Below are 27,737 nucleotides of genomic sequence, written 5' to 3'. Positions count from 1 at the left end.
TGAACAGGTCCAAAGGAAATTTTTACCTGGTTTTCTGTGGTGGAGAAAAACATATTTTTAATCTTACAAAATCTTCAGGTACCAGGAGGCTGAGGATAGCATAGGGCATAGGCAGATGTAATGTTTGTAGTGCTTTAATCAACTTTAAAGTGCTATAAAAACTGAGTAGACAGGGGATGCACTGTGTCCTAGTCCTGTGAATTAGTCCACGCTATATCAGACTCTGAAGTGTTTCTCAGGGATACTTTAGCTGGGAGGCTGTTTTTTCTGCCCTTATACTACTGAAGCTCTACAAATTTAAATTGCTTCAAAAATATTTGAGTGCTTTATATGTATGTCTCTCCATATCTCCAAAAGCCCAGGGCAGGGCTGCCCAGTTGGCTGCTCATGAGCTGCATGCAGCCCCAAGGGATTGACTTGTGGCCCCCTCTGGCTCCTAGTCTGGGTGCCACTACCTACATTGCTCTCCTGCTGCTGCTGCCAGAGTTTCTGGGCTGCTTCCTCCTCCAGCTTCCCCTTCCTACCACCACCCCTGAGGGACTGTGGCAGTGCTGAGGACTTGGGGAGACCAGGGTGCTTGGAGAGTCCCAGGGACACCAGCAGGGTGTGGCTCCAACCACTCAGAAGTTGGAAAGATAGGAAGGTTGCTACGAGGTAGGAACTTAAGGGGATAAAAAAATAAATCAAGAAAAGAACCAGAGATCAAATTTGCTTAAAACCCTCTCCTTTTCAGTTTTTTTTGCACTTACCCTCACAAAAATCTCTTGCTTATTCCAGAAATTAAAGTGACAGCTGTTTTAGGCCCTACTGAAAACACTCTAGATGTCTTCTCTTGGCTCTACAGTCACAGCTAGCTAACAGATGTGCTCCTGAGGCTGTGCTGATGGCATCAGTGGCACTAAAGCAAAAACAAGTTACTGTTATTTCAGCTGCATTAAGGAGATTTGGGGCAATATGCTGTGTGTGTCTGCATACATGCAAACCTTGAGAACAGAGCAACTGCAAGGTTAAAAACATCATTTTCTATTGTTAGTTAACTATTAAAAACCTACAGAAAAATATAGTAGAATAGGGTTACCCTAACAAAGGAAAGTAAAAGTAAAAAGTATTGGAGACCATTTTCCCTTTCTGTGCTTTAAGCTTATTCCTATCTTACTGTCCCGAGGAGACTGAGAGTACAAGAACTGACATAGACCATCCCAGCACATGGCCACCATGTGTTTCCTTCCTAGTGAAATGCATGTCCCCCACCTCTGACTAATGTATTCATGTCTTGTGCCCCACAGCTGACAATGAGAACAACATTGCCTCTAATCAACCCAGATCACCTCCGACTGTTGTGGAAGAAAAGTGGAAACCACAGCTCCAAAGAAACAATGCCAATAATAGTATGTAGCAGTGTTTTCTCTTTGAGCAGTATATTTTACCTGTAGGTGCTGAACAAGTGACTCTGTATCTGAGGCAAAACGGTAGTTCTAGCAGGCCAAAGATCATACTCCTCACTAATCTCTGGTGCTTTTAATTACATGTTTTTCCTCAGTTGTCCACATAGCATTCTACAAACTGTTGTCACTCTTCCCACTGGCACACTGTTGGAATATGTTCTGAGGACATGTGGGAACCCCAGAGGAGAAGATGAGTATGTGGTGATAATCCCACATCCCCCCCCAAAAAAAATTATTGAGAGAACACCTGTCCTAAACCAATTAGCTAGATTAGACTTCCGTAGGAGTTGCAACTTCTGATCTGAGGTTAGATTTCTGTGCCACAAGATGCAACATCATGCCGTAAAGCATAACCTGATATTTACTGGCAATGACAGGAGTCAGCCTGACTCTGGATCAGCCACTAACAAGCCACATAACCTTGTACTTTGGTCACAGCCTCCTGCACATAATCCAGAAACATTAGTAAGGTGCTTTAGCTGAGCTGCCCTGAAGAAACACCGTTCATTTGAAACCTAGTGCTCCATTGGGCCAAAAATGGCATTAATCATATAGCCATCAGCAGCCCCTCAAAATGGGAGCAACTTGAGCTGGGAGAATTGAAGGAGATCCTTAAATTATAGTAAAGCTAAATTGAACAAAGAAGCCGGATGTCCATACAAACTTGTATAGATGTAGCTCTTATAAAAGCATTTGATGCTAACACAAGACCTGAATCCTAAACTCAAATTGAAATCAATATTGGAATGGAAAGGCCAGTTTACCATAATGATATGCCAGGTGAATCAGAATCCTAATTGCCAACATTTATGCACTGAAAAAAAATAGCATATTTGATTAGTATTTTCGGTGCCGACGAGATCCATTGTAAGGAACAAAGAGCCTGTGGCCCTTACCTTGGCTAGATTCTGCCTAATCCACTTGTGCAGTTTCTCTTCCCAAGGCCAGGAAAACTTGCACACAAGCCCCTCTCTGGTTTAAGGAAAAGAACAAGGCTATCATTATAACATCAGGAGAGGCTGAAATTAGAAACAATTTAGGATAGGAGCTGCCCATAGGAAACGCTAGATTGAAGAATAGATTTCTATCTGCTGCAGTCTGGGCAAGTATTACTCTGTGACATAGTATCTTACCCCTTTTCCTATCCCTGGTATAGAAGGAACAGTTCTGACAAATCCCTTGCCTTTTTTATATTTCCCTGCAGCATCTGCAAGTGGTTCAGTAGGAAACAGCGCGATTCCAGAGAAGGAGCGGCAGAACATTGCTGAGAGGTTGCTGCGGGTGATGTGCACCGATCTGGGAGCTCTGAGTGTGGTGAGCGGGAAGGAATTCATCAAGTTGGCACAGACCCTGGTGGATAGTGGCGCTCGCTATGGTGCCTTTTCTGTCACTGAAATCTTAGGTAACTTCAATACTTTGGCTCTGAAGCACTTGCCTCGGATGTACAACCAAGTGAAAGTGAAAGTGACCTGTGCCCTGGGCAGCAATGCCTGCCTGGGCATAGGGGTCACGTGCCACTCTCAAAGCGTTGGCCCAGATTCCTGCTACATTTTGACAGCTTACCAGGCAGAAGGCAACCACATCAAGAGTTATGTCCTAGGAATTAAGGGTGTGGACATCCGAGAAAATGGTGATTTTATCCACCACTGGGTGCAGAACGTTCTCTCAGAGTTTGTGATGTCAGAAATCAGGACAGTGTATGTCACAGACTGCAAGGTCAACTCATCTGCTTTCTCCAAGGCAGGCATGTGCTTGCGTTGCTCAGCCTGTGCCTTGAACTCAGTAGTGCAAAGTGTGCTGAATAAGCGAACACTACAAGCTCGCAATATGCATGAAGTCATCGAGCTCCTGAATGTCTGTGAAGATTTGGCAGGGTCCACAGGCCTCTCAAAGGAGACCTTTGGCTCTCTGGAGGAGACATCTCTCCCACCCTGCTGGAACTCAGTGACTGACTCCCTCCTGCTTGTCCATGAGCGCTACGAGCAGATATGCGAGTTCTACAGCAGGGCCAAGAAAATGAACCTCATCCAAAACCTGAACAAGCATCTGCTCAGCAACTTGGCAGCCATTTTAGCACCAGTGAAACAAGCAGTGATTGAGCTAAGCAATGAGAACCGGCCCACTTTGCAGCTAGTCCTGCCCACGTATGTTAAACTGGAGAAGCTATTCACTTCCAAAGCCAATGATGCTGGTGTAGTCAGCAAGCTCTGCCATCTCTTCCTGGAGGCACTGAAAGAGAACTTCAAAGTTCATTCTGCACACAAAGTAGCCATGATTTTGGACCCTCAGCAGAAGCTGCGGCCTGTCCCACCGTACCAGCATGAAGAGATCATTGGCAAAGTCTGTGAATTGATCAATGAAGTGAAAGAGTCCTGGGCAGAAGAAACAGAATTTGAACCTTCCACCAAGAAACCACGGGCAGCAGGCGAGGCCCCACCAGCTCAGGAAGAAGACCGGTTTGGGAAAAATGAAGTCTATGATTATTTGCAAGAACCCCTCTTCCAGGCCACTCCTGATCTGTTTCAGTACTGGTCATGTGTTACCCAAAAGCATACAAAACTAGCCAAGTTGGCCTTTTGGCTCTTAGCAGTGCCTGCTGTTGGTGCCAGAAGCGAATGTGTAAATATGTGCGAGCAGGCCCTCTTAATCAAAAGGAGGCGACTGCTCAGTCCAGAAGACATGAACAAACTCATGTTTTTGAAGTCCAACATGCTTTAAAACTATCTTTTAATTAAAAAACAAAACAAAACTTTAAAACACTGTTCCAAACAAAGAGAAAAAATTTAAGTTCTAAACACTGTGGACCTCATTATGAATGCCCCTGGAAACCAAGTGCTTTTTTATATATATATAAATATATATATAAAAATATAAATATATATAAAAACTAAGTTTGAGAGGAGAGCTGAGCACGTGTGAGAGACAGCCCTCTGCCAGGAACGTGCTCCTTTCCATAGATAGCGTGTGGACTTGACAGACTTTCTAATGTTTTCAAGCGGGCAGACCAATGGGAGGCTGACGTTCTAAAGTCTTCAGGCAGCTGAGATCTAAAGTGACTTGAAGTTTCTTTTATTTCTCCTCTACCCCACCCTTCCTCTTGTCCCCTGGGCCATCTTGCCATGGATAATCAAACTACGTTGAACAGACCAGTTCTGCACTGGACTTTGCTCCTATGAATAACTGTACACCTTGAGGGCATTCGTTTGCAACCTTCTTAACATACGTTGCACGTTATCAGGGCAGCTGTGTTTTACAAACACCAAGTTGTGTTAGAAGTCAGGATGGGAAACTTTAAGGAAATACATTATTTTAATCTTTTCATACATGAAGTCCCTTCCCCCCCAAAGAGTTACTTTTCAGTCACCACTCCCGTTTTTGAGTTAAACTTCTTAGCTAGTGATTTTACATTTGAGTTAGAACTGAGAGAAAGTAAGTATGGCAAAAAATGTCTGTGATTGTTATGTTTTATAGATTTTTTTTACACATTAACTTTTTTTTCTGAAGTCCCACTGTAAACCAGCTTATCTCACCTGTATGTCCTGCATAACAGGGGTTCTCAAATTCATTTACAGAGTGGCCCATTCACCACTAAATAGCATCCCTGTGGGAACTGCAACGATTGCTTATATGGAAAAGTAACTTTAGGGAAGTAATGTATTGTTTAGCTACTTTTAATACAGTTAAATGGTGAGAGAAAAAGGAGAAGCCAGCACCTCTTGACCAGGCCACCACCGAGTGATCCACCAGTGGTCCACCAGCTACCGTTGGAGAAGTTCTGCTATCTAAAATTCCTGTAAGCCTTCCCTGTGTGCAGATTCAAAATAATCTTTCACGTGATCGAGGACAAACCAAGGTGTATGATTTTTCAGGGGAACAAAGATCATCAGTTTTATAACTCTAGCGTTTGAAGGAAGAGAAGCATTGTGGGTTCAAAGATCCTTCTGAATGTAAGTGCTCCCACTCGAATACAAACTACACCTTTTCCTTTCCTTTTGTTTTGGGGAATGGTTTTCTCTGGTAGCATGAATGTCTTTTTAATACCTATAGTGCATTACACTATGTGTTACATTGCTGAATCATTCTGGCTAGGAAGGCCCTGTAACCTTAAAACTTCACATTCACTAGCTCTTCAGACTTGCAGTCCCTCCCCATCTATACTATCATAGAAGCCCAAGGACAAGGACCATGAGCCATTCCACTGTCAGCCAAGGCCAGCATCAAAAGGGTCTAGTGCCTGCTCGCATGGTTCAAGCACATTGTTGCACCTAACCTATTTGGGATGACAGATCAGGTCCATCTTGGATTAATCCAGATTTTTGGTGCCAAATTTAGTTCTCTGCAGGGTTTTAAGATTCCAAAAGTGCAAAACTAAATGAATTCCTTCCTTAAAGTAGCATCTTTCACTGCAAGAAGTTCATAACTGCATTCCCTGGCGACAGTTAACCAGCCTTAGGGATTTACATACCCCAAATAAAGACTGTGCAGCAAATTAGTTAGCAACGCTATCTTTTCTGGACAAGAAGGTTTTGGGTTGACATCCCTGAGCAGCCGTTTGGTGTACACTGACAGTGCAGTACTTAGGGACAAAGGCTGTTGCCCCCCTTAGAGAGGCCATCTTTTGAATAGGTATTAAAGCAAGATCCTTTCTACCAGTCTCAGTGCAGCAAAAATTCAAGGTCTCAAAACGTGTTACAGAGTTGAAAAATAAGCCCTAGGACCTTTACCACTAAGTCCTTTTCAGTAATGGCATATGCTTATACCCTGTGTGAATACTTATGGGTTGCTATGCTTGCTTGCAGTCTTTGCATTCTTAGTATCACTGCACATTGTAAGGTACTTTGATTATGAAAGGTACTGAATGCTCCCCCTGGGCATACTGATCAGAGATGGGAGAGTTCACAAACTAATGACCCTTCCTATTATCAGGCACCCTGAAGGACAGCCCTTTGTTTACTGGCGTCTTCTTAGGCTGTCCCTTCAGGCTGGGGAAGCATTACGCCTTGTGCAGAACAAGCGAGTTGAAAATTGTGTTGGTTGCCACCGCTGATGTTGGGGTGAAAACCAGTGGTTTCCTAAAGGCAGCTGTGAGTATTGGCAGGGATTATTGCAGTCTCCTGCAGGAATAATATTTAAATGAGATCCCTCAAAGGCAAGAGACATCTGGAAATGTGCTTTCTCCTGCATTGGACTATGCAGGTGGAGATTTCTTCGTTCTTTTTCTTCCTCTTCAACAAAAAGTTTTTGCTGTTTTATCTCCCAGAGGAACTCTACCTGCCCAGCCATTTTAAGCAGCCCTTCAGTAACAAATCTGTTTGCACATGCAATGCAAGAGAAAAATGTAAAAATTTCAGACTACCAAGAAAAATGAAAAGGGACAGCAAGGGAAATTCTGATGAGAAAGAATTGGAAATCCTTTGTAGCCACAGAGAGAGAATGGGGAAGCCTTTGCCTAAGAGAGAACCCAAAGTTGCACCTGCCAGACTGTGCTGGGCACCTTGGTACTCAAACCTTGGAACAGGGTTTTAGTTCACTTTCTAGTAATATCACTATTTTACAATTTAGATCAGGCTCCTTTTAGCCTGGGATTATCAGAGGAGCTGAAGAGAGCTGGACTCTCAACTGCCAGTGAAATTCAAGTTCAGTTCAATGGGGGATGTGACTATCCAGCTCCCTTACATTCTTTGGGAAATCCCAGCATTAATCAGGACTGCATTTGGTAATGGACAGGGTTGGCAATTTTGGGGGGGGCTGGAGAGATTTGTCATCTCAGCTTAAACACAGAGTGGGGCATTTCCCATACAGTAAAAGCTGTGTTATCCAGGACTGTGTTATCTGGAATGCTCTATTAACTGGTATGCCGATCAACACAGCAAAAGTGAAACCGGAAGTCCGATTGTGGCTCTTCCGGTTTCGCCGAGTCCCAATTTTCCGACTTTGGACCATGGCCTGAGGCAAAGCAGCCTGCATGGGGGCCCCCCCTCACTGTCCCCAAGCACACTGATGCCAGGGAGTGAAATATCTGGTGCACCGGACGCAGCAGGAGGGGCAGTGGCCTGAACAGGCAAAGACACTTCTCAGATAACCGGCATATTTGATTAACCAGCACTCCCCATTCCCCATGGGTGCCGGATAACACAGCTTTTACATGCATATAAAAGGCACTGTGTGTGGGGAGTTAAACAAAGGAGACTTAGTATAGACTTAGAGCACTGAAATAGTGAAAGAGACAGAACAGCAATAGTTTTGGCATCTACTTAATCCGTGGAATAGTAGTAAAAATGGTTTGAGAGCTTTTGTGGTGCAAAGGAAAGGGCCAGAATCAACGTCTCACCCCCTTGTCTAAATGAAATTATCAAGGCATCTTTGGCTAGTCACACTAATGATGAACTATAAACCAAAGCATGCATGCAGTGATGTCTATTAGGAGGGACCCCTCCAAATATTTATAAACTCAACCTGGCATCTAGGTTAAAACAGCAAACTGGTGAGATAACTTGCAACTACCTATTCCTCTCCCTACCTAGGGAATGGCAGAATCTGCAGCTTTTATTAATAGTAATAACAATAAATAATAATAAACATATTAAGGTTACCAAGTGTTCTGTCTGCAAGTACTCAGTGCTCTGCACAACTCATAGGATGATATTAGTGGCTGATAAGATGCCTCACTACTGAGCCTACCCATGTCTTGTCAGTTTTAAGGAAAGAATTGGGTCAGTGGTGCACAGATTTGCTTTATGTGCAAAAATGATATAATGATGCTTTTCTTTCTCCCACCACTTGGTTACGCAGACCGTGGCATATTCCCCAGACTGCAGATAATTTACAGAGGTCTTGATTTCAGGAAATTTTATTGATTTGCTGCATTTTCTGTTTGCTTGCTGCTGTTTACTTAGTTTGGTGAAGATGAAGTGCTATACATAGAATTACACTGTCACAGCAACAGGTGCTGTCTGGGGCCTTAGTAGGCAGGTGTAGGGAAAGAAGGAGATGTGGCCTCCTAATAATGGTGTGAACAGCAATGCAGGTTACATCCCATTTGAACTGGAAGGAAGGTGCTTGAGGAGCTCATTCATCTAGCTTGTGTGATGGAACAGTTTGCATCTGCAGTGTTTGCATTGGGAACCTGCCTCCTTCTTCATTTGTTCCCTTCTTTATTATTTAGAAATGCATTTGTGCATGAAAACTGAATTGCTGTTCTGTAGAAATTAATGTCCCTGCTGCTTTTTCTGCAAGCGACATCATAGGTGCCTGTTTGTGCCTTCACAATTTGTTTCAGAAATGATTATGATGTCACAACATTTTCTGAGAAGCAAGCACCAGCACAAGATGAACTATAACGGAACAAAGCTCCTTGTGTCATGTCCAAATATCCTTATTAGCAAAGACCAAGAGAACTAAGAAAATACAATATAAAGGCACAGTTTTATAAACAAAAAAATGTTTAGATGACTTGTGTTTCCATAAAACACAGCAGCTGGAGCATACCATTATCTGTTTCTACTCTCCATTTCTCCAGCAATAGGACACAGTTGTCATTTGACAGTGCTCCACTCGCTGCTCTTATCTCCTAGAGAGTTAGTAACAGTGACTGTGATGCAACTGTTATCTCTCAGACCAGAGTGAAGGATGCTGTCGAAGCCTGAATTGTAGTAGAAAACTTGCATTAGTTTAAATAGAATTGAAATCAGTCTAGTGAAATTGCTGCCTTTGTAGCTCTACTGAAACCAGTTTAATCCTTGTTTGCAATGGTTTGCTTGTATCTAAATTATTGACTTATTTTGATTTAAATACGAGTTAAACCAAGTTAAGCCTCTACATTAGTGTTTGCACCAGTTTAACTAGATCAATTTAGTTAATGATGTTATGATATATTTTTAATAGAAAAGGGAGAAAAATTTCAGAAGCAACTCGGTGTGTTAGGGCCCTAAGTGCCTTTTGAAAATAGAGCTTAGATACTTCTCAAAATTTACCCAAGGCTTAAATTGCTGTTTCTGAGTATCACTGAGGAGTTTTCGGGCCTGGATACATGACACATTTACATCAATGTAATTTACATTGACTTTGTACAGCAATGTAAAATACACCAGGACTGAAGTAGACAGTTGAGCAACAGTCCTTGAAGACCTGCATGTAATAGGCTGTGATTACTACTACAACCTACTCCTAGGTGGAAAGGAAGCAGGTAATAGTATGTTTTCCTTAAGGAAATGGCTTTCCCAGGGTAAACTATGGGCACACAACACAAAGACTAATGTAATTTACACCAGTGCAGTTTACCTCTGATGTTTTCTAGGATAATTCTGTATCAGATTCAAATAAGTAGCATTTGATGTTGTGTGTCCATGTCCTTGGTGTTCCATAAGATGACTCCCAGCTTGGGGGCTCTAACCCATAATAGTAGATTGGAGGATTTTCTGTTCAAAGAAATGTTTTCAAATACCTTTCTTGGAAGAGGCACCCCTACAGTCAGATTGGCATGGACTGTAGAGGTTTTGCCTTTCTTTGTACTAAGGAGCACAGAGCATGGTCCTCTTCCTTGGATCTCTCACGTGTATTTTAACAAACCAGTCCACATCCTTGCAGCCGCAGGATATTGACAGTGGCCTCATCCCCCTTCCATGCATGTGGCAAGTTACGGTTTAAGGATGTTTACAGGCACTGTGCCTGGTAGTTATGTGAGAGGGTTGTTCATACAGTCTTCTTTGGAAGATGCTAGCTGAACACCTGTGTAGAATGGCTTAGATGGGGATGATGCCACGCTGAGCAAGGGGTTGGACTAGGTGACTTCCTGAGGTACCTTTTAACCCTACCTTTGTATGGTGCTATGACAACACACTATAACACTCCTTGGGTTGCCACTAAGTTATCAACAAATTAGAAGGAAATCAAAGTAGCCCAAAAAATATTCAGTGCTAGATGGGTGAACATGTACTGAGGAAGGAATCATATCTGTCTAGTTTGATGGCCAAGGCAGGAAGAAAAGTCCTGTCATATTTGAGAGGAGCAAACACCCAAAAGGTGGAGGAATAGTTAAAGTGGTCTGTATGGAACAATTAGGACTCAAGCAACAAAAGGGAATGACAGAGAATTAAGCTGGATATCAGGAAGATCTTCCTACTGAAGAGAGGCCTCTTCAGTTGAGGAACAGTCACTCAAGGTATCATTTAAAACCAGACTGAAGGGAGCAATTGAGTGCATTGTTAGGTACATTACCGTCCCAGCCCTTGCTGATGTATAAGATAGTCAAATAGGCTTTCTCTACTGCAGTTATAATTTATATTAGAGGCTTTGGGATGTGTGTGAACTGGCCAGTAGGAAGAGGTGGCAACTGTTCTGGGAGCAACAAATGGGTACTTCTTAACTCTTAAAAGTAATAAGCCAAGAGAGAGCAAGAGCATGCTATACTGAATCTTTAGCCACTTCTGTTATGCGCTGCCTGTATTACACGGTGGTTTGAGTCCTTGGTGCATCAGTGGAGCTACATAAGGGTTCACAGAAGCATGAAACCTAACGAGAGTCAGTAGGCAAAATTTTCAACAGAACTTTGGCTCCTACGTTTAATAGGTGCTTAAAAAATGTGTCCTGTAGCAAAAGTACCCTCTTATACAGTATGTGGGATATGTCTGTACATCAGGGGAAATCTTAAGCACCCAGCAAAAACTTCTTATTGATCAAAACAAAAAAATGCAGAGAGAAAACCAGGCACAGGTCCTATTTTGCCCCTTGGAACTGTGGGAATAGTTTGTTTATGCTAGGCCAGATATGGTAAACCAATGAGAGTGCCCTGAAATTTAATTTTATATATTGAATGTTTTCGGGGTTTCTGTTTAATTTTTTGTTTTGCTGGTTAGTTGGGTTTTTACTGCACCAATTAGAGTCCTTTGTTTTTATACCTTGGCTGACGAGTTTTGCTTACATTAGATGACCGTGTATCCAATAGCCTCTGTAGGGTTAATGATCTGTAGGCAGCTGAGTTTGAAATTTTTAGAGTACCTTCTGAAATGAGTCACATAAATGTCTAGTTTGTGCACAACATCAACCACTGACTGAAAGCATTTTTTTTCTTTCCATTGTTTTAGTGTCACTGACAGCAGAGTCAGCGTATGTCTTGGTACCCAGATGAGCAGCGTAGCCTTAACAATGGGACGATTTTACAATGGAAATGATGGGTAGAGGCATGTCAGACCCTTGCTTTTCACAACCAAAGTTCCTTAAAGAGACTTCCAGCCTCATGAGCCTTGAGTGCTTGTTTCCAGTCTTCTGGGGATTCTTGTGGTGGTCTCTGAAATGTGTGTGGTTAGGGTGTTTATTTTTTTTTCCTTGTTGATGAAGTTATCCATGGATAAGAACCTTTCCGCTTTAGAAAGGAGATGTACTCTGGAAGGAGCAACAGTCCTAGGGCTGCTGTGTATTTTCTAGAGTCCGTTTAAATATGTTGGGACTTTTATTTAATTTTTTTTAAATATTTAAAAGGAAAACTGATAACGGACAAACCGAATATTCATGATAGGTGAATAGCCAAGGTCACAAATGCAGGAGGAATGCACGTCACCCAGACTGTGAGGATTCTGGTCTGCGCTGTAGCTAGAAAGTGTGTCATACTGACAAAACCATCAGGAAATCCTCGTTTGCAGCCAGTCTGAAAAGAAGCCGTTCCTCATTTTGTATGTTAATTTCTCAAAACCTCCTGTTGGGAGTTGAATTCTCTTGTTGTTTCATCAGGAAAATGATTAATGTTCTCCTTTTCTTCCCCAGTCCCTTTCCTCAGTAACTTGTGTGCATTTACCTTTCTTTCTGTAGATGCAGATGTTCTAGGCAATACCATAGATGCACCTGCGTGTGTCTCTCTACCTGCAAGTGCAAGAATCTCATGTCATCTTAAAAAAAATACAAAAAATATACAAAAAATTATACAAAAAATATCTTTTTTAGGCCAGAGTTTTCTACAGGTATTAATGAATATTTTTCTTAATCCTTATAAGTTTTATGTGTTTAATATTTCTTAATACCGGTAGCATTAATTTATACTTTTGTAGCAACACAATATTTTTATAAACCGCCACCGCTGGCTTTGTCTTCATAATGGGGAAATGTGCGGGCAGCTGGCCCTGCACTGTACCATGTACTGTATTTAAAAGGTTATCTAATGTCACACTTGCTGTGTTAATAAACAAACAAAACCTGTTTGGAGTCTCATGTATTGTTGGTGTGGATCGAATGACTCAATAGAGAGCAATATTGCACGGGGTTGAGTTGCTGATTTTCATTGATATATATGAATGCTTGAGGCCAACTCAAGTTCTTCTGAGTTTTTCTTTTTAGGATTTTTCCTTTTTGTTTTTGTTTTTACAGCTCAATAAATTCAGTGCTGTTTGAAACTTAGACTGACGTCAAATGAAAAGGATTATAAAAAAATCGAAGTGTTTAAATGTTGCTGTTTTTACAAGTCTGTTGCTGTCTGAATGGAAATATTCCGTGTTAGAAAAGGAATAATTCCACTTAAGTTCCAAACTAGCTAAGAGCTCCAGGCCAGAGTTCAGTTATTTGGAGGAGGTATCTTAGAGACATGTTTCTGCAACATTCTTTTCAGAGTTGATGCCAAGGCAGAAGACAAACTGTAACTGTAAGAAAGCATCCGTTGCTTGAGGATTTTCATGTCAGTGTTGTATTTATGGTTTTACAATAAAACAACCTTTAGGAAAAAAAAAATGAGCATGCGGGTGTTTCTTTTTTTCAAGTATGTTTCTGGGATCATGCTTGATGCCCTTTGCTGGTTTAGATCTAGAAGTGTTTGTTTAAGTATCTTGACACCCGAGAGTCACAAGGTAGCAGTACATCTTTAGTGGAAAGTCTCGCCTGTAAAAGTCTTATTTACCAAAAAAATTCTGTTTAAATCCAACAGATGTTCTAGGTACAAGTAATTCAAGAAATTAACTGGAACAAACACTTTAAAGGGATTTACCTGAATTTATCACCAAGGCTTAATAAATCAATCCCCATTTTGCGAAGAGCGCCCTCAAAATAGCTGGGCACAGCCAGGAAGTCCAGACCAAAGATGCAAAAAGATGAACTCATTTTCTGTATGGTTTTTAAATTAGAAAATAAAGAAGTGTCAAAGAATATGCATGGAGGTAAGGGAATGAAGATGGTAGATGTACTAGCATTGTTCAAACCAAACTGAACAGGAGATGTTAGGCACCAGGTTTAGATTTGCCTACCAAGATGGTAAAGGAGCTCCAAGGGGCTGTGGCAGCTATTGGGTCAATCTGCATGAATGGGACCCTGCATTGACAGTGGTCCCTGATTCTTTGCAGACAGCGCATTGCCTGCAAGACCTTCTAGTGTTACTAATAGCTATTTTCAAAACCTGTATTCCTTCAAGAGTAGAGTTGGCCTGGATATCATTATTCCACACTGCTAAAGACTGTCAACCACATACCTTTTCATGGGCCAACGTGGAGAGAAAAATCCAGATCAGGTCAAGTGAAACATGTCTTTTGGATGACTTGTAATATCTGGGTTTGGTTTTGCCCTTTCTTGTTTACCATTTCTAGTTTAACAGATTTCAGAACAGAAAATGTCTGGAATAGAAGAAAAATTAAACTTTTTAGTTTGGAAATGTCAGACTAGGCCATTTTAGTGCTCAGCAGCACTTTGTTAGCAACAACAGCAGGACAGCTTTAGAGTCGCCAGCAAGTGAGTATGTACCACCCTCGGGATAGTTTGTAGTACTTATGGCCATTGCAACAGAAAAGTGGCAAATGTGTCATTGCTTCTGGAAGAATCTCAAGACTCTTCCAGGGCTCTGGCTAGCTGTGGGAAAAGATGTTTGGATCCATGGGGTGTTACATAGGCTCATTTTACATGACATGTATGCCAAGATTAACATGTTAATTATAACATAAATGATAAGGGTGCTACATGTGTATTTATTTTAAGGCACCATAAAATAGCAAATCAGCCATAAACATATACTACACCAAGCATAGATTATAGTGTAGAACATTTTTATGCCAGGTTTGTATAGGACCGTAAATGGAACGTGGCAGGTCTGAGGCCAGGGCTGACAATCTGCTGACCTGGACCTGCAGGTACTCAGCTTTCAACTTGCTGGTGCAGGGGGAGCCATGGCGATGATCCTGGGCTCCCCCTGCGCTGGCAAATAGAAAGGGCGTGACTGACATCTGATCCCCAATCCCAAAATTGGGGAAAGGCTTTAGTGAAGTTTATAGAGGCAGGAATGGGTTTTCAGTCCATTGCCTCCTTCCTTCCTTTCCAGTCATTCCATAATACTGTCCATCTTTTAATGAATTGCCGCGGGACAAGAAAAGATTATAGTAAACCACGCAGAAAGTTATTTACTTCCCTGCAAGGAAACCGGGTATAAAGTTCAGCTAAGTACCATGATAAAGAAGTTCTGCAGGTTCTTCCCACAAAACTGTGGAGAATGACAGGTCACAAACACTTAGGAGATTTAAAAAGACTTTAATACAAAAATATTGGTTAGAAAAAGACTGATTCTAAAGGCAAGGATCAAACAACTCCAAGTCACATCATATTGCACCACTGTGGTGTTCTTGCCATTAGAAATTAAACCGATGCCCACCATGGATCTGCATTAGCCTGCTCCTGGCTCCACTGTATTGTTGATTCTTCCAAGAAATATTTAAATGTAGTGCCCTCACTACTGACACTCATTACCATTAACACAAGATCAATAACACAAGGTAGTTGAAGAGGTCCAACTTGGATGCTCACTCTATAGTCCTGCTTTATGTAGTACATAGGGCAATTCTGCGGCCAAAGGTCTTTCCCCTTCACTTCTGTCTTCAGGCAGTGAAAAAAATGCAATCCCTTATTGTCTACTGCAGTCTGAAGTTAACAGACTAGTTTAAGCAGTTCACACTGTAACTAAACTAATATATTAAGAGGCTAGAGAAAAACGGGTGAGTCAAGAGGTCTCTCCAGGTTAACATTGTTCTGAAGGCCTGCACAAAAGCAGAGGTCTCCATGAAGTACAGAATTCACACAATATAAAAGACATGTTTTACAGAATATTTTGTAGGAATGCATTCCTTTGGCACCAGCACGCACAGTATCAACAACAACCCATTAGCTCAAATGGCTCCCAACAGATCCACACTGGGTACATCTGTTTTTCATAGCCATTAGCACAGACTGACTGAAAGATCTTGACTGAACACCTCAAGATCTCAGATCAGGCTATCTGTGGATTTAAATGGACAACCAAATGGGTTTCCATAAGGTGTGAACCAGGGCAGAATCCAGCTCTTTTATCTATATGCCACAGAGAGACAAAATTAAATGGAAAGTAGAGCAATTTTCTAGCCAGATGAGCAGAGATCAATGTTCATCCACTACAAAACATGAGGGCACCAATGTTGGCAGTCTGCTGTTCAGCTGATATTAAACATGATCTTATTCACTAGTTACTAGAGGTTTTTTCCCCCAAGAGGGTTGGTTTTATATGATCAAAGGGATGATTTCTTGCCCCCTCTTCACAAATTGCTATTTCATGAAGTATTTCTTCATAGAAAGTTATCCAGGAGCTAACAACCCACTGGTAAATTAAGGGTGGGTATGTCTATATTACAATGGGAGCTGATTGCAGTTGCGACACAATAGCAAAGCAGCTCTGGCAGCACAGGATTATGTGGACTGCACAAGCTTGCCCTAGACTTTGGGTCTGTACTTGGTGGCTGGAGCCTGCTCTTGTGACTACACAGATAACGGGGCATGAGCTAACAAGATTGCAGCTAGACTCAGTAGGTTGACATATGCTGCAATCACTCCACATTGCAGTATAGACACAACCTCCTCTAAAAAGCCATTAGGTAACACAAATAATCCTCACCAATTTTTCGCTCTTGCTCATTTCTATGTTTAGTAGCAAGAGCCCAGAGCATCTGCTCTCTACAGTGCCCCCAAAGGTGCCTTGCCCATTGTGATTTTCTAGGTTTGACACAGTGATTTGCTATGGGAAGACAGATGTCAAGGGATGACTTTGATAAATGATGAGACATGGAAGTACTAAAGAGCAGGTCAGAATCAAGAAAGCAGGCCTGAAGGGGACCTCATGAAGTCAGACCCCTGCTTAAGGCAGGATCATCTCTAACTGAATCATCCCACTCAAGTTTTTATGTAAATTTCCCTGATTAACAGAAGCGATGAGATATAGAAGATACCAGGGCAAGTATTGCATCTCACACATGACTGACAAGCCTGGATTTGGTCAGCTGTACATGGAAGATGTATATGACTACCAACAAGTATCAGACTAGAAAGATCCAGGTCACACTTATATTGAAAATAGAGACAGTGGGTGCATCTACACAAGCCACCCACAGCACAGTTGTTATTGCAATCATTTAGCACTTGCATAACCCAGTATGAAATGACTGTGTGCCCCTTACAGTTGCCTAGTAGCTCATTACTACTGCACGGTAGTGTCACATCATGGTTCATGCCCGGTGATGCTACTGCACAGTAGTAATGAGCTACTGTGCAGCAAGTACCTCGCATAGACATGGCCAGTGAGTCTTAACTTGATTGAGCTCCACTGGCACTCAGAGACTGGAGAGGAAAGCAGTCCTTTAAATGTCTTCTACCACTTCTGTCCAGGGGATAGCTTTCTTTACCAGTCCAGTCCATCCTTCTGGAACATGAATCTCTTGCTTTTCTCGCTGTAAAACTGAGCATACCAGCGCCTGTACCTCTGAATTGCAGAATCCTCTTTTACCAGTAGAGGTTTAGAGAGATATTGCTTGTTATTCCAGATTGCTACATCACGCTCAAACTGTGGGAAAAGAAGCAGACTCATCTTAGAAAAGGAATTTAAACTAAATGTCCATGCATACTACTGCACAGACCAGCAAAGCTCATGTCTTGAGAGAAGACACTGGTTCCAAAGAGGTTTTTAGCAAATCTCCAAGCCTGGGCAGTTTTTGCGTGGCTATTAGCTTACAAAACATCCAAACAATGGCTCTGTGGGCATATCTACTCCATGGTGGTGGCCGTGGGTCCCAGGCATGCCCCATCCACCCAGCCCTGTATGCACTCAACCAGGTTAGCACACTGGTGTGGTGGCTCCAGGGTTGTCCCAGCAGCCACTTAAGTATGTTAGAGACTGAGAGCTTGAGAACAGCTGCAGAGAGATGCCCCTGAGTGGTAGTGCCAGTGGACACGTCCCTGCCAGAGCAGGTTCATATGGCATGCTGAGCAGGAGCTTGGGTGGGGGTAGAAGACCTGCCCTGTGTTCTGCCACAGCTGGGGACAACTGCAGGGAGTCTGAGAGAGAATTTCATCCCCATTCACTTCATTAAGTCTCCCTTCAGCGAGGGAGGTACTTGCTCACCCAGGCTCTCTGAGGATTCCTACCACCTCAAGGCCCTTTCCCCATCGTAATATTTAATGGGAAAACGTGATTGTTTTGACCCTCTCTCTTACACTCCAGGTGCTGTGGAATTGAATTCTTGAGTATAATTGAGTGGAAAGGAACTAATCTTGTGTATTGACAGCCCATTCGCATGCAACATGCCATCTGCTACAGACACCCTATGAAGTTAACAAGTTCAACCTCTGGCAGCCCCAAGCAAGAAAAAGTTTCCAAAGCAAATGATAAACCATCCTCATAGAACAGAGCAGGCTCTTTAAAATAGTCAAAGGTCTGCCTGAGCTGCGATGTGCATCAGAGTAGCATGCTGGAAACGCAGCAAGAGGGCTGCTGGCTAGCACATCACTAGCAGGTACAATCACAGCTGCACAGGCAAATCTACAAGGATGTTGCCAAAAGTAACAGCAATTTTGAAATAAACCCTTTTGTGCACAATAATTATTTACTGGACCACACTGCTTTGATAAACTATGGGTGTGTTCAACAGTGCCACCAGCCATGTTTCTAGCTGCTATGTGGTTTCCCACTCAAAATGGGAAACTACCTGGCACACAAAATGTTTTTATTTTGAGATTGCCCTTACTTGCTGAAACACCCTTGTGTTTTGCCAGAGGACAGGGCAGAATCCAAAACTGTTTATAGGTGTGAAAAGGGCACTTGTGCAGGTGGGTACGTCCCATTTTGCCACGGACAAGAAATGCAGCAACAAGCACCTTTTCCTACAAAAGCTCTGCTGCCCAGCAGCTTCAAGCATTCAGCCTTCTAGCAACGTTTACAGGGCTGACTGCACACCTGCAGCCATGGAAACCTGGCAGCAGTGAACAGAGAGCTCCTGCAGACGCTGCCAGCACTGTCAGCAGCAGGAGGAGTGACTAGCAGCAACCAGGGTTTGGCAACTACCTGCAGCCACCGCCAGCGGCCAGGGGCAATCATGGACCTCCCACAGACACCACCTGCAGTGCCGGCAGTGGGATAGCAAGTGGCGACTGCCCGCAGGCAAGGCTGACATTGGGCACCTTTTTGCTGGGGGTGCACCACCTACATGCACCCCCTATGCGCCATCCCTGCCTGCAGCAGCACAAAATAGGTGGGGTCCTTGTACCCTACATTCAGAAACTGGTCATACCTGTCATATCCAGTGCTCATACTCAGTTTGCCCTCCCTTTCAGCATCTACTCTGCCACTGTGTGACACAGGATATGGGGCAAGATGGATCTATGGTCTGACCCAGTGAAGCTAGGGACAGAAATTACACATAAACCGATGCAAGTGATCAGAAACCGGTTCAAATCTGTAACACGACGGAAATTTAGTGCAAATAAACTGCTTTCAAAATAGCTGAAACCAGTTTAAAGGTAAACCTGGATGGATGTAGTATCAGACTTGGCTGATTTAGGTTAAATTGGTTTATTGAACTTCTGCCCAAGATCCCCTCCAGATTCAAGTTAATTCACAGTCCCCCAGCATCCCAGGATGCTTTGCACTTCCCCTGCAAACTCTCCCTTGCAGGGTGGGTGGGCTAGCTGTGGCCCAAGCAGTCTGCTCCAGCAGAACAAAGAGGTGTGCTCTAGTGACCCCCAGCTTCTTGCCTGAGCCAGTGCAGGCATGTGGCTACATTTCCGGAATCAAAGGTGAATGTCAGTTCACTTGCTTATTGGTTCAGTCTATGCAGCTCAAACTAACCTGCAATGATTGAATCGATTCAGCCTCGGGCTTTTTGACTCTGTACTTAGCCTAAATGGCAGTTCTTATGTTCTTATACTGAGACCTGAGTCCCAGTATAAGAACATAAGAACTGCCATTTAGACCATTTACAAAAACAGGTTACAGATAACAAAGCAGTAAAGGCCTCTGCAGTTCTGACAAAACTCTTTTAGAAGCAGCTCGTTCTGGCTCAGTAAAGCACTTACCTGTATGCACTCTGCTCTCAAAATGAATTTTGGGATTATTCCTGGCATGCTTTTCTGATAATAGATTTCATGGGTAACTTGCTGCAGGAGAGGCTCAACGGGTGTCACAGTATGCAGAATGATCCCATGGCCCAGTAATTCATGGTCAAAGATCAGAAAGACCAACCCAGGCCCCACCTTCAAACAAAGAAAAGGAACTTATCAGGGAATTTAGCTCTTTCTAGTTCTAGTTCCCTGCATTTGCAACTATTTGTCCAAAAGAACATCAGCGGTGACCATTCTTATACATCACAGTACAAAGCTCCCTATAAAGAAAACCTTACAGTGTAGAATAAGTAAGAAGCAGGGAAGAGAAGTTGCCACCAATTCCTTGCCACTGCAATGGCTGGGACTTCAGTAAAGTAAAATATGCCCATATGATTCCTGAAAGACATAATGACTAGGGGTGTGCGAAGAGGGCCCTATTTGATTCAGATCACTGTCCATGATTCAATTCATCTGAAGAGTCAATGCTGATTCAGAGAATCAGCAGTTTGGACATAGACACAGCCTTAAAAGTTTTTTCTGCATACCTTGAGGTAGCAGGCACGAGGCCTCTACAAGTAGGCAGCTATTCAATCCAGCTTTGGATCCAGCCACTTCAGATGCCAGCAATCCAGTCTGGAGCTCCGGACCGGGTTTCTGCTTTGATCTGGCCAAAGCAGCTCCAAAGCTTCAGAGCCGCCTTTGATATCTGGCCATAGGGTATAATGGGGAATCAATGAAATATCTATAACTTTGTTGGTTTTTGTCTGAATTGGATTAAACTTGCAGGGGTGGTAGCATGAGAGCATGAAGCCTGTCAAGTTTCAAGAAGATCGGTGCAGGGGTTCAAGGGGAACTGCACCCCAAATTCATGTATGTGTTACACCACAGGGGGTCAAACCTGCAGGGGTGGTGGCCCCTGGTGAGGCCACAAAGCCTGCCAAGTTTCAAGGTGATAGGTGCAGGAGTTTGAAGGGAACTGCACCTCAAGCCACGGACAGGCAAAACTCATGACATAAATGACCCTGTGTGTGTTAAGACGCAGCAGGGTGAAAGCTGCAGGGATAGTAGACCCTGCTGCAGCCACGAAGCCTGCCAGCTGTCGAAGAGATTGGTGCAGGGGGCTTCTGGGTTCTGGGGCCCTGTACCTCTACCTGCTAACAGGCAAAACTCATGTCATGGGTGCTTGTGCAACTGTGTCTGTCTTGGGGTGGGGGGGAACTACTGCAGGCCTGGTTGCTAAGCTACTGTGTTACCAGTTAGCAATCAATCATGATTCACTCAGGGACCAGCTCAATACACAGTAGCTAGCTAATGTAGCCAGTTAATTAGCAACAATTAACACCTACAAAACCACAAACTAAGGAGAGGAAAGAATCAATATAGACAATCAATTGCCCCAAGACAGTCAGTTGCACAAGCACCCATGTCATGAGTTTTGCCTATCAGCAGCTAGGGGTGCAGGGCCCCAGAACCCTTGACAGCTGGCAGGCATCATGGCCACAGCAGGGGCCACCACCCCTGCAGCTTTCACCCTGCTGTGCATTAACACACACACTGTCGCCCATGTCATAAGTTTTGCTTGTCTGCAGCTTGAGGTGCAGTTACCCCTACACCCCTGCACTGATCTTCTTTAAACTTGTCAGGCTTTGTCTTCTCACCAGTGGCTACCACCCCTGCAGTTTTCACCCCCTTGTGGTGTAACACATACACATGACATGAGTTTTGCTTTCAAGAATTTGGGGTGCAGTTTCCCCTGAACCCCTGCACCGAGCTTCTTGAAACTTGGTAGGCTTTATGCTCTCAGCAGAGGCTACCATCCCTTCAAGTGTCATCCAAACCAGACAGAAAACAACAACGTTACAGATATTTGATTGACTCCCCACTATACCCTATGGCCGGATCTCCAAGGTGGCTCCAAATCTTTTCCGAAGCTATTCGAAAGCTCCGAATCAATTTGGAAAGCCTAAAGCTTCCAGTGATTCGATTAGGATTCATAGATTCGGCCTCCAAATCATCCAAATCATCTCCGAATCCGAATCATGATCTGGAGCTATGCACAACCCTAGCAGGCATGGCTCATGATCACTGAAATTCTGGGGCCCATGGAGCATCCAAAAGGAGTGGGGGTGGGGCTCTCCATGTGCTCGGCACTGAACCTGGAAGTACTTCCAGTCCACTTCCGGGTCTGCCAGGGAGCGCGCTGGGGGGGCCCCTCCCTGTGCCTCCCTGGCTTGGTGATCAGCCACAGGGGGGACCCTGGGTGCCCCTCCACCCCAGACCCAGGAGCGACCAGTCACCGAGCCAAGGGGTCATGGGGGCATGCTGCCTCGCGGACCTGGAAGTGGATCGGAAGTGCTTCTGGTCCACTTCTGGGTCTGCTGCTGAGCACACTGGGGAGCTCCCCATACTTCTGTGGGACACTCCATGTGCCCCAGCATCGCAGCATTCACAAGCTGCCTGCTACCTTGAGGTAGGTAGAAAAAGCATTTAAATCTCTGAATTTGTCCGAATCTCTCTGAATTGATTCAGAGTTCCCATTAGCTTTGGAAAGATTAAAAGGTCCTCTGATTCAATTTGGATTCAGAGATTCGGCCACCGAATCAGGCCAAATCTCTGCCAAATCGAATCAGGGACTGAAGCTTCACACAGCCCTAATAGAGACTTTTTTCCAATCTTCTGAAATGCCCCAGTATTCCCAATTGCTTTCATGAAAAGAAACCTTTTGTTACTTTAAAGCTGTTTCTTTTACTTGCAACCTAGCAAGCAATTTACACCTTCAGACTTTGAAACAAGCATCCATTTCCACATGCCTCCTTATACTTTAGAAAGGCATGTATGAATAGTCTTTTTTAACAAATACAGAACCAAGGCACAGGGCAGTCACAGTTCTTAGCTAAGTTTCTAGCACATTTGGGAGAGCTGAAATTAAATTCCATTGTGCTCTTGAACCACTGCAATTTTCCATTTATCCAGGTACTTCTTTGTATTGCTTTGTGAAGTGTGTTACTCACCTGTTTAGCTGTAACATTGATATCCAGCAAGGAGAAGTGTTTTCCAAACACAGTCAAGGCATGTTTAATCAGCATCCGGGCACAGTGATTGTTTGGTTCTGGCTCTGGCTGCCATTCTGCCTAAAGGGTTTGAAAAGAAGTGACTGAGAGAACAAATGCAAAAGACAGCATGTGAGATAGGACTCATATAACAAGTGTGTTGCAGAGTAGATCACAGTGCAGTGGAGACAGAAGTTGGTCATATGTTCTCAAACAGACTATGTGCAGATGAATGCAAATGAAAGAGCAGGGCGTACCAACCTCAGCAAGAAAGCTTGTGTTGACCATAAGGGCATGTGGAGGAATAGGACAAGAAGGCAAACATTCTGGAAAGCCCTGAAGCAGACAGAAAACTTGAACTTCATTCAGAAGCCAATGCAGATTCTCTCAGCCAATAGGCTTGTTAGGCTGAACCTCTTACCTTCCAGGTGTGCTTCACAAAATCCCACAGCTTGGAGCGTACATATCTCAGGTCAGATCCATTCAAAATAGCCGATGCGTGGACAGCATCTAGATGAGCTAAGTCTGCTCCATTCTCAGGGATTTCCTGCAAGTAAGGAACAAGGGCTGTGAGAAGCTTTGGTCCCTGATTCGATTCAGTGGAGATTCGGCCCAATTCGGTGGCTGAATCTCCAAATCTGAATCAAATCAGAGGACCCTTTAATCTCTCTGAATCTGACTGGAACCCTCTGAATCAATTCAGAGAGATTCAGAAAGATTAGGAGATTCGGACATAGAGACAGCTTTAAATGTTTTTTCCACATACCTCTAGGTAGCAGGTGACTCGCAAATGCTGTGATGCTGGGGTACATGGAGTGTCCCACAGGAGTGCAGGGGGCCTCCCAGTGCGCTTAGCAGCAGACCTGGAAGGGGACCTGAAACACTTCTGGTCCACTTCCAAATCCACCGGGGAGCGCACAGAGGAGCTCCCCCCCGGGTACCCCAGCTTGGGAACTGGTTTCTCCTGGATCGGGGGTGGCACTTGGGATCTCCCTGTGGCCGATGTTTGAGCTGGGGATGCATGGGGGGCCCCCCAGTGGACCTGGAAGTTCACTTCTGGGTTCACCACTGACCATGTGGAGGGCCCCCCATGCTCCTGTGGGATACTCCATCCGCCCCCAGCATCGCAGTGATCATAAGCCCCACTGGTACCTTGAGGTATGTAGAAAAAACATTTAAAGCTATGTTTATGTCCAAATCACTGATTTTCCAAATCAGCATTGAATCTTCAGATTCGGCCAAATCAAAACAGGGACACTGTTCATGCTTTGTTAGTGACAACCTCTACCCCAAAGAGCCCTGGCAGATATTACATTTATGGTGTGAATAACATGCTAACTGTGACATATATTACAACATGCCACATGTTCAGTGAGTTTATGGCATGAAAAAATGGCAAATGAGCCACAAAAATGTTTCATGTATACTGAAACAACTTTGTATCTGGTTTGCATGGTGTCTTAAACTGAATATGTGGCACACAACAGAAGCTAGGGCCCAGGGCTACCCCAGGCAATTACAATGATCATCAGCACCAAGCACAAGGCAGCTCCATGGGCTGAGTAACGGCTGCCCCCTGCCTGCTTCCTGAGATGGGCTGGGAATTGCAATTGGGATAACGAATGTTATGCCCCATCCCAAAAATCATACATCCTACCAAGATGCATGATTTTTGGGGTAGGACATAAAATTGCACAGATCCCAATTGCATCATTATATTAATGGATTCCAGGGGCCAAAGACTTACAGTCTAGAAACAAGACCTAGGTAAATAAGACAAATGAGAGAATACAGGATGGAAGTCTCTGAGCGTGGCTTAGTTGTGTGTCTAGATCTTAGCTAATCAGCAGCAATAATCATAGTGATTCCCAGAAAGCCTACCTGAAGGTGGAATTAAGGTGACTGACCTACTAGTCACTGGGCTAAACTACAGAGATATTGCAATTATCTTAAACCATTATTAATTCTCTGGTTATCCAATGACTGTCTAATGTAAAATGTATGGTGTTCTAGTCCCAAGGCTGTTATGTCAAAGATGGGCTCTGGCCATGTTTCTGAGAGAAATAGGGACTGTTACCTGTTGTACTGAACTCAAAATTGCTGCAGTATTATCAGTTGTGCACTAAAGTTTAGGTGTCTAGGGATTATTACAGTCCAAAGTGTAAGATACTTAATTTTAGGCATCTAGTGAAGTCTGTAACACACAGCAGGGATTTCCAGATCTCTTTTGGTAACTTAAGTGGAATTTAGACACCAGTTTACCAACCTACATCCAGCCCTATATTTCTCCAAGAAAACAGTTATAATCAAGTCAGTTTTAAATCAAATGAGAATAACAGATTCACAGAATATCTGTTCTACATTTAAAGAGCACATGGTGTGTGTTTGGGGCACATACACTGTATATGCTCCATGGGGAAAACACATTGTGGGCATGTCTACATGAGATGCTTTACTCAAGATGAGAGCAAATTACTGCGTAGTAAGCATCATCATCTACACGTGCAGCCAGGGGGCAGGGGGTAGGGAGATGGGGACGACTGCTCCCTGCCCCTGGGAGCTGCCTGCTGCCAGGATGAGCTCTGCCACTAGAACCTGGGCAGGGAGCCCCTCTGCAATTGCAGAGCTGGAGCTAGTAATAATAATCTCCTAGCCTCTGCTCCACAATCAAGGAGTTGGGGCTTGGAGATATGAATCTCACAGCCCCTGCTCCATGATCTGGGAGCTCCCTGCTGCTGGGACAGGGGAACACTGTCCCTACCTGGGCTCCACTAGTGGAGCCCGCCCCAGCAGCAAGCAGCTCTTGGGGCAGGGAGCAATCTTCCAGCCCCGCCAAAAGACAGCTGTCCCCTGAACCATTGCTCCTTGCCAGCCCCTGAGCTCCCCGTGGCTGCTGCAGGGGCCTGATGCAAGGTAGGTGGGGGCAGGAGCAGACTTATCAGTAAATTACTCTGTAAACCTGGGGTGGGCAAAATGTGGCCCATGGGCCACATGCGGCCTGCCAAATCATTCTATCTGGCCCACAGGGCCCCTAAAAAATTGAGAAAATTAATATGTATCTGCCCCTGGCTGCCTGTCATGCAGCCCTCAATGGCTTGTTTAAAACCCAGTAAGCGGCCCTCCACCCAAAATAATTGCCCGCCCCTGCTGTAAACCCACTCCTGGAGCATTTGCACATGTAGACATGCCCAGTGAATATGTAGTGGCATAATTCCTGTTTTACACTTTACCAAGCCTCTGCACTTAATGATAAAATCACAAAAGTAGGTTCTTTGAAGGCTACTTGATGTAGTCTCAAACATTTTTGGTTAATGTTCTATTAGGTCCTCCCTGGTTTAACCATGTCAAAATCAAAGCTTAAGAGGCAAAGTTCAAAAGCCCTAAGTTAGCACACCTGTTCTAAGAATTTGCAGAGTCAGTGTCCTCATCTACATTCAAGAGGTCTGATTTCAGAGCATCCAAGCCAGCAATGCCAACATCCATTGACCAGACGCAACAGAATTCTCCTACCTGAATGTGTACATTGACAAAATGCTCTGTTTGGCCATGATACACCCACTCTTTTGAGGTGATCTCCTTCTGCTCTGGGACATCCCACATTGGATCAACACCATCACAGTGATACCAGACAAGGAGCATCCCATTTACTTCACATGAAGGCCATGTCTTAATCTTTGCAAAGTCTGGCACTATAGAGGAGAGAAAGATGTTAACTCAGATCCGAAGTTTCAGCTCTGACATTGGTATCCTAGCTCTTCCAGTCCTGAGCTACAGTGGTGGAAACCATGGCCTAATAGAGGATATTGATGCTGCACAGCTTTCCTTGTTGGGATGTTTTTTTTCTCTCGTGCTTTCACTTAAGTCATAGTCAGAACCAGACCAGGGATAGATTTAAAAAAAAATAGATTTCTCATTTAAATCAGTTTACTTTAAATGGAATAATTTTATTTACATCCCTTTCTTTTTAATATGTATAATTTCAGTACCATGAAATTATACTTACGATTTAAGGACCATCACTGTGGAGTACTGCGTAAGTCTTTTAAAGGGACAAACCTAATATTGCTGGTTGATATTGAATTAGTCACTCAGATATATCCTGTTTTCATGGTCCCTAATGCAGTGACTGATTTATATCTAACGTATTGAATTAATTCTATAGTACCTGCTAACGGATGAATTACAAAACTCTGCTCTAAAAAGTGACAAGGACATTTATTGTCAGGCCCCTGGCAGGTATTCAGTTAAAGGCGCCCTGAGATCTGATGCATGATCCCAAAGATCATGCTTCCAGCCAGGCTATATGTGCTCAGCAGGAGATGCAATTGTGGGATTAGGGATTAGATCCCCACTGTGCCATGTTGCTGGTGCAGGGGGAGCCCGGGATCATGACCTCCAGGCTTCCCCTGCACCAGCAAAGGAAGCCAGTCAGCTGACTGCCACTCCCAGCCTTGGCGGCACACCAGAACCCTCGAGTCCAATTCACTGCAGAGGCAAGCAGCCCCAATCAACTGCCGCTCCCAGCCTCCAGGGCATAGCAGAGCCCTTGACTCCAGCTGCGCCTTGATTCAGCTGGCAGGAGCTCCCATGTGCTCATAGTTTCATAGTTGGTAGGGTGGGAAGGCACCTGAGCAGATCATCAAGTCCGACCCCCTGCCATGGGCAGGAAAGGATGCTGCGGTCAAATGACCCCAGCTAGGTGGTTGTCTAGCCTCCTTTTGAAGACCCCAGGGTAGAAGCAAGCACCACTTCCCTTGGAAGTTGGTTCCAGATCCTAGCTGCCCTGTGAGGGCTTCCTGATGTCTAACAGCCACCAGATCCCCTCTCACCCTTCTTTTGTAGAGGCTGAACAGGTTCAGGTCCCGTAGCCTCTCTTTGTCGGGCCTAC

At 44.0% G+C, this 27,737-nt stretch overlaps 2 protein-coding genes across 2 annotated transcripts in view; one reads left to right on the top strand and one right to left on the bottom strand.

The window, feature by feature from the left end:
• ZNF618 (zinc finger protein 618) overlaps window positions 1-12,674 on the top strand; it is a 142,748-nt gene extending 130,074 nt beyond the window's left edge. The window contains exons 16-18 of the mRNA XM_019510277.1: window positions 1,287-1,388; window positions 2,650-5,392; window positions 9,518-12,674. Coding sequence (XP_019365822.1) covers window positions 1,287-1,388; window positions 2,650-4,163 — 1,616 coding nt within the window. The 3' untranslated portion in view covers window positions 4,164-5,392; window positions 9,518-12,674. The remainder of the gene's footprint in view (window positions 1-1,286; window positions 1,389-2,649; window positions 5,393-9,517) is intronic.
• Window positions 12,675-16,966: 4,292 nt separating this feature from the next.
• The window catches only part of LOC109292718 (cholesterol 7-desaturase-like), a 37,871-nt gene continuing 27,100 nt past the window's right edge, over window positions 16,967-27,737 (bottom strand). The window contains exons 3-7 of the mRNA XM_019510276.1: window positions 26,360-26,538; window positions 23,271-23,396; window positions 22,811-22,930; window positions 19,773-19,949; window positions 16,967-17,265 (exon numbers count right to left, since the gene is read on the bottom strand). Of these exons, the coding sequence (XP_019365821.1) occupies window positions 17,104-17,265; window positions 19,773-19,949; window positions 22,811-22,930; window positions 23,271-23,396; window positions 26,360-26,538 (764 nt within the window). The 3' untranslated portion in view covers window positions 16,967-17,103. The remainder of the gene's footprint in view (window positions 17,266-19,772; window positions 19,950-22,810; window positions 22,931-23,270; window positions 23,397-26,359; window positions 26,539-27,737) is intronic.

The sequence above is a fragment of the Gavialis gangeticus genome, unplaced genomic scaffold (genome assembly GCF_001723915.1).
Source record: "Gavialis gangeticus isolate Ggan-Ray unplaced genomic scaffold, GavGan_comp1, whole genome shotgun sequence".
Taxonomy (NCBI): domain Eukaryota; kingdom Metazoa; phylum Chordata; order Crocodylia; family Gavialidae; genus Gavialis; species Gavialis gangeticus.
Note: the sequence above shows the minus strand (reverse complement) of the source record. Positions and strands in the feature narration are given on the sequence as shown.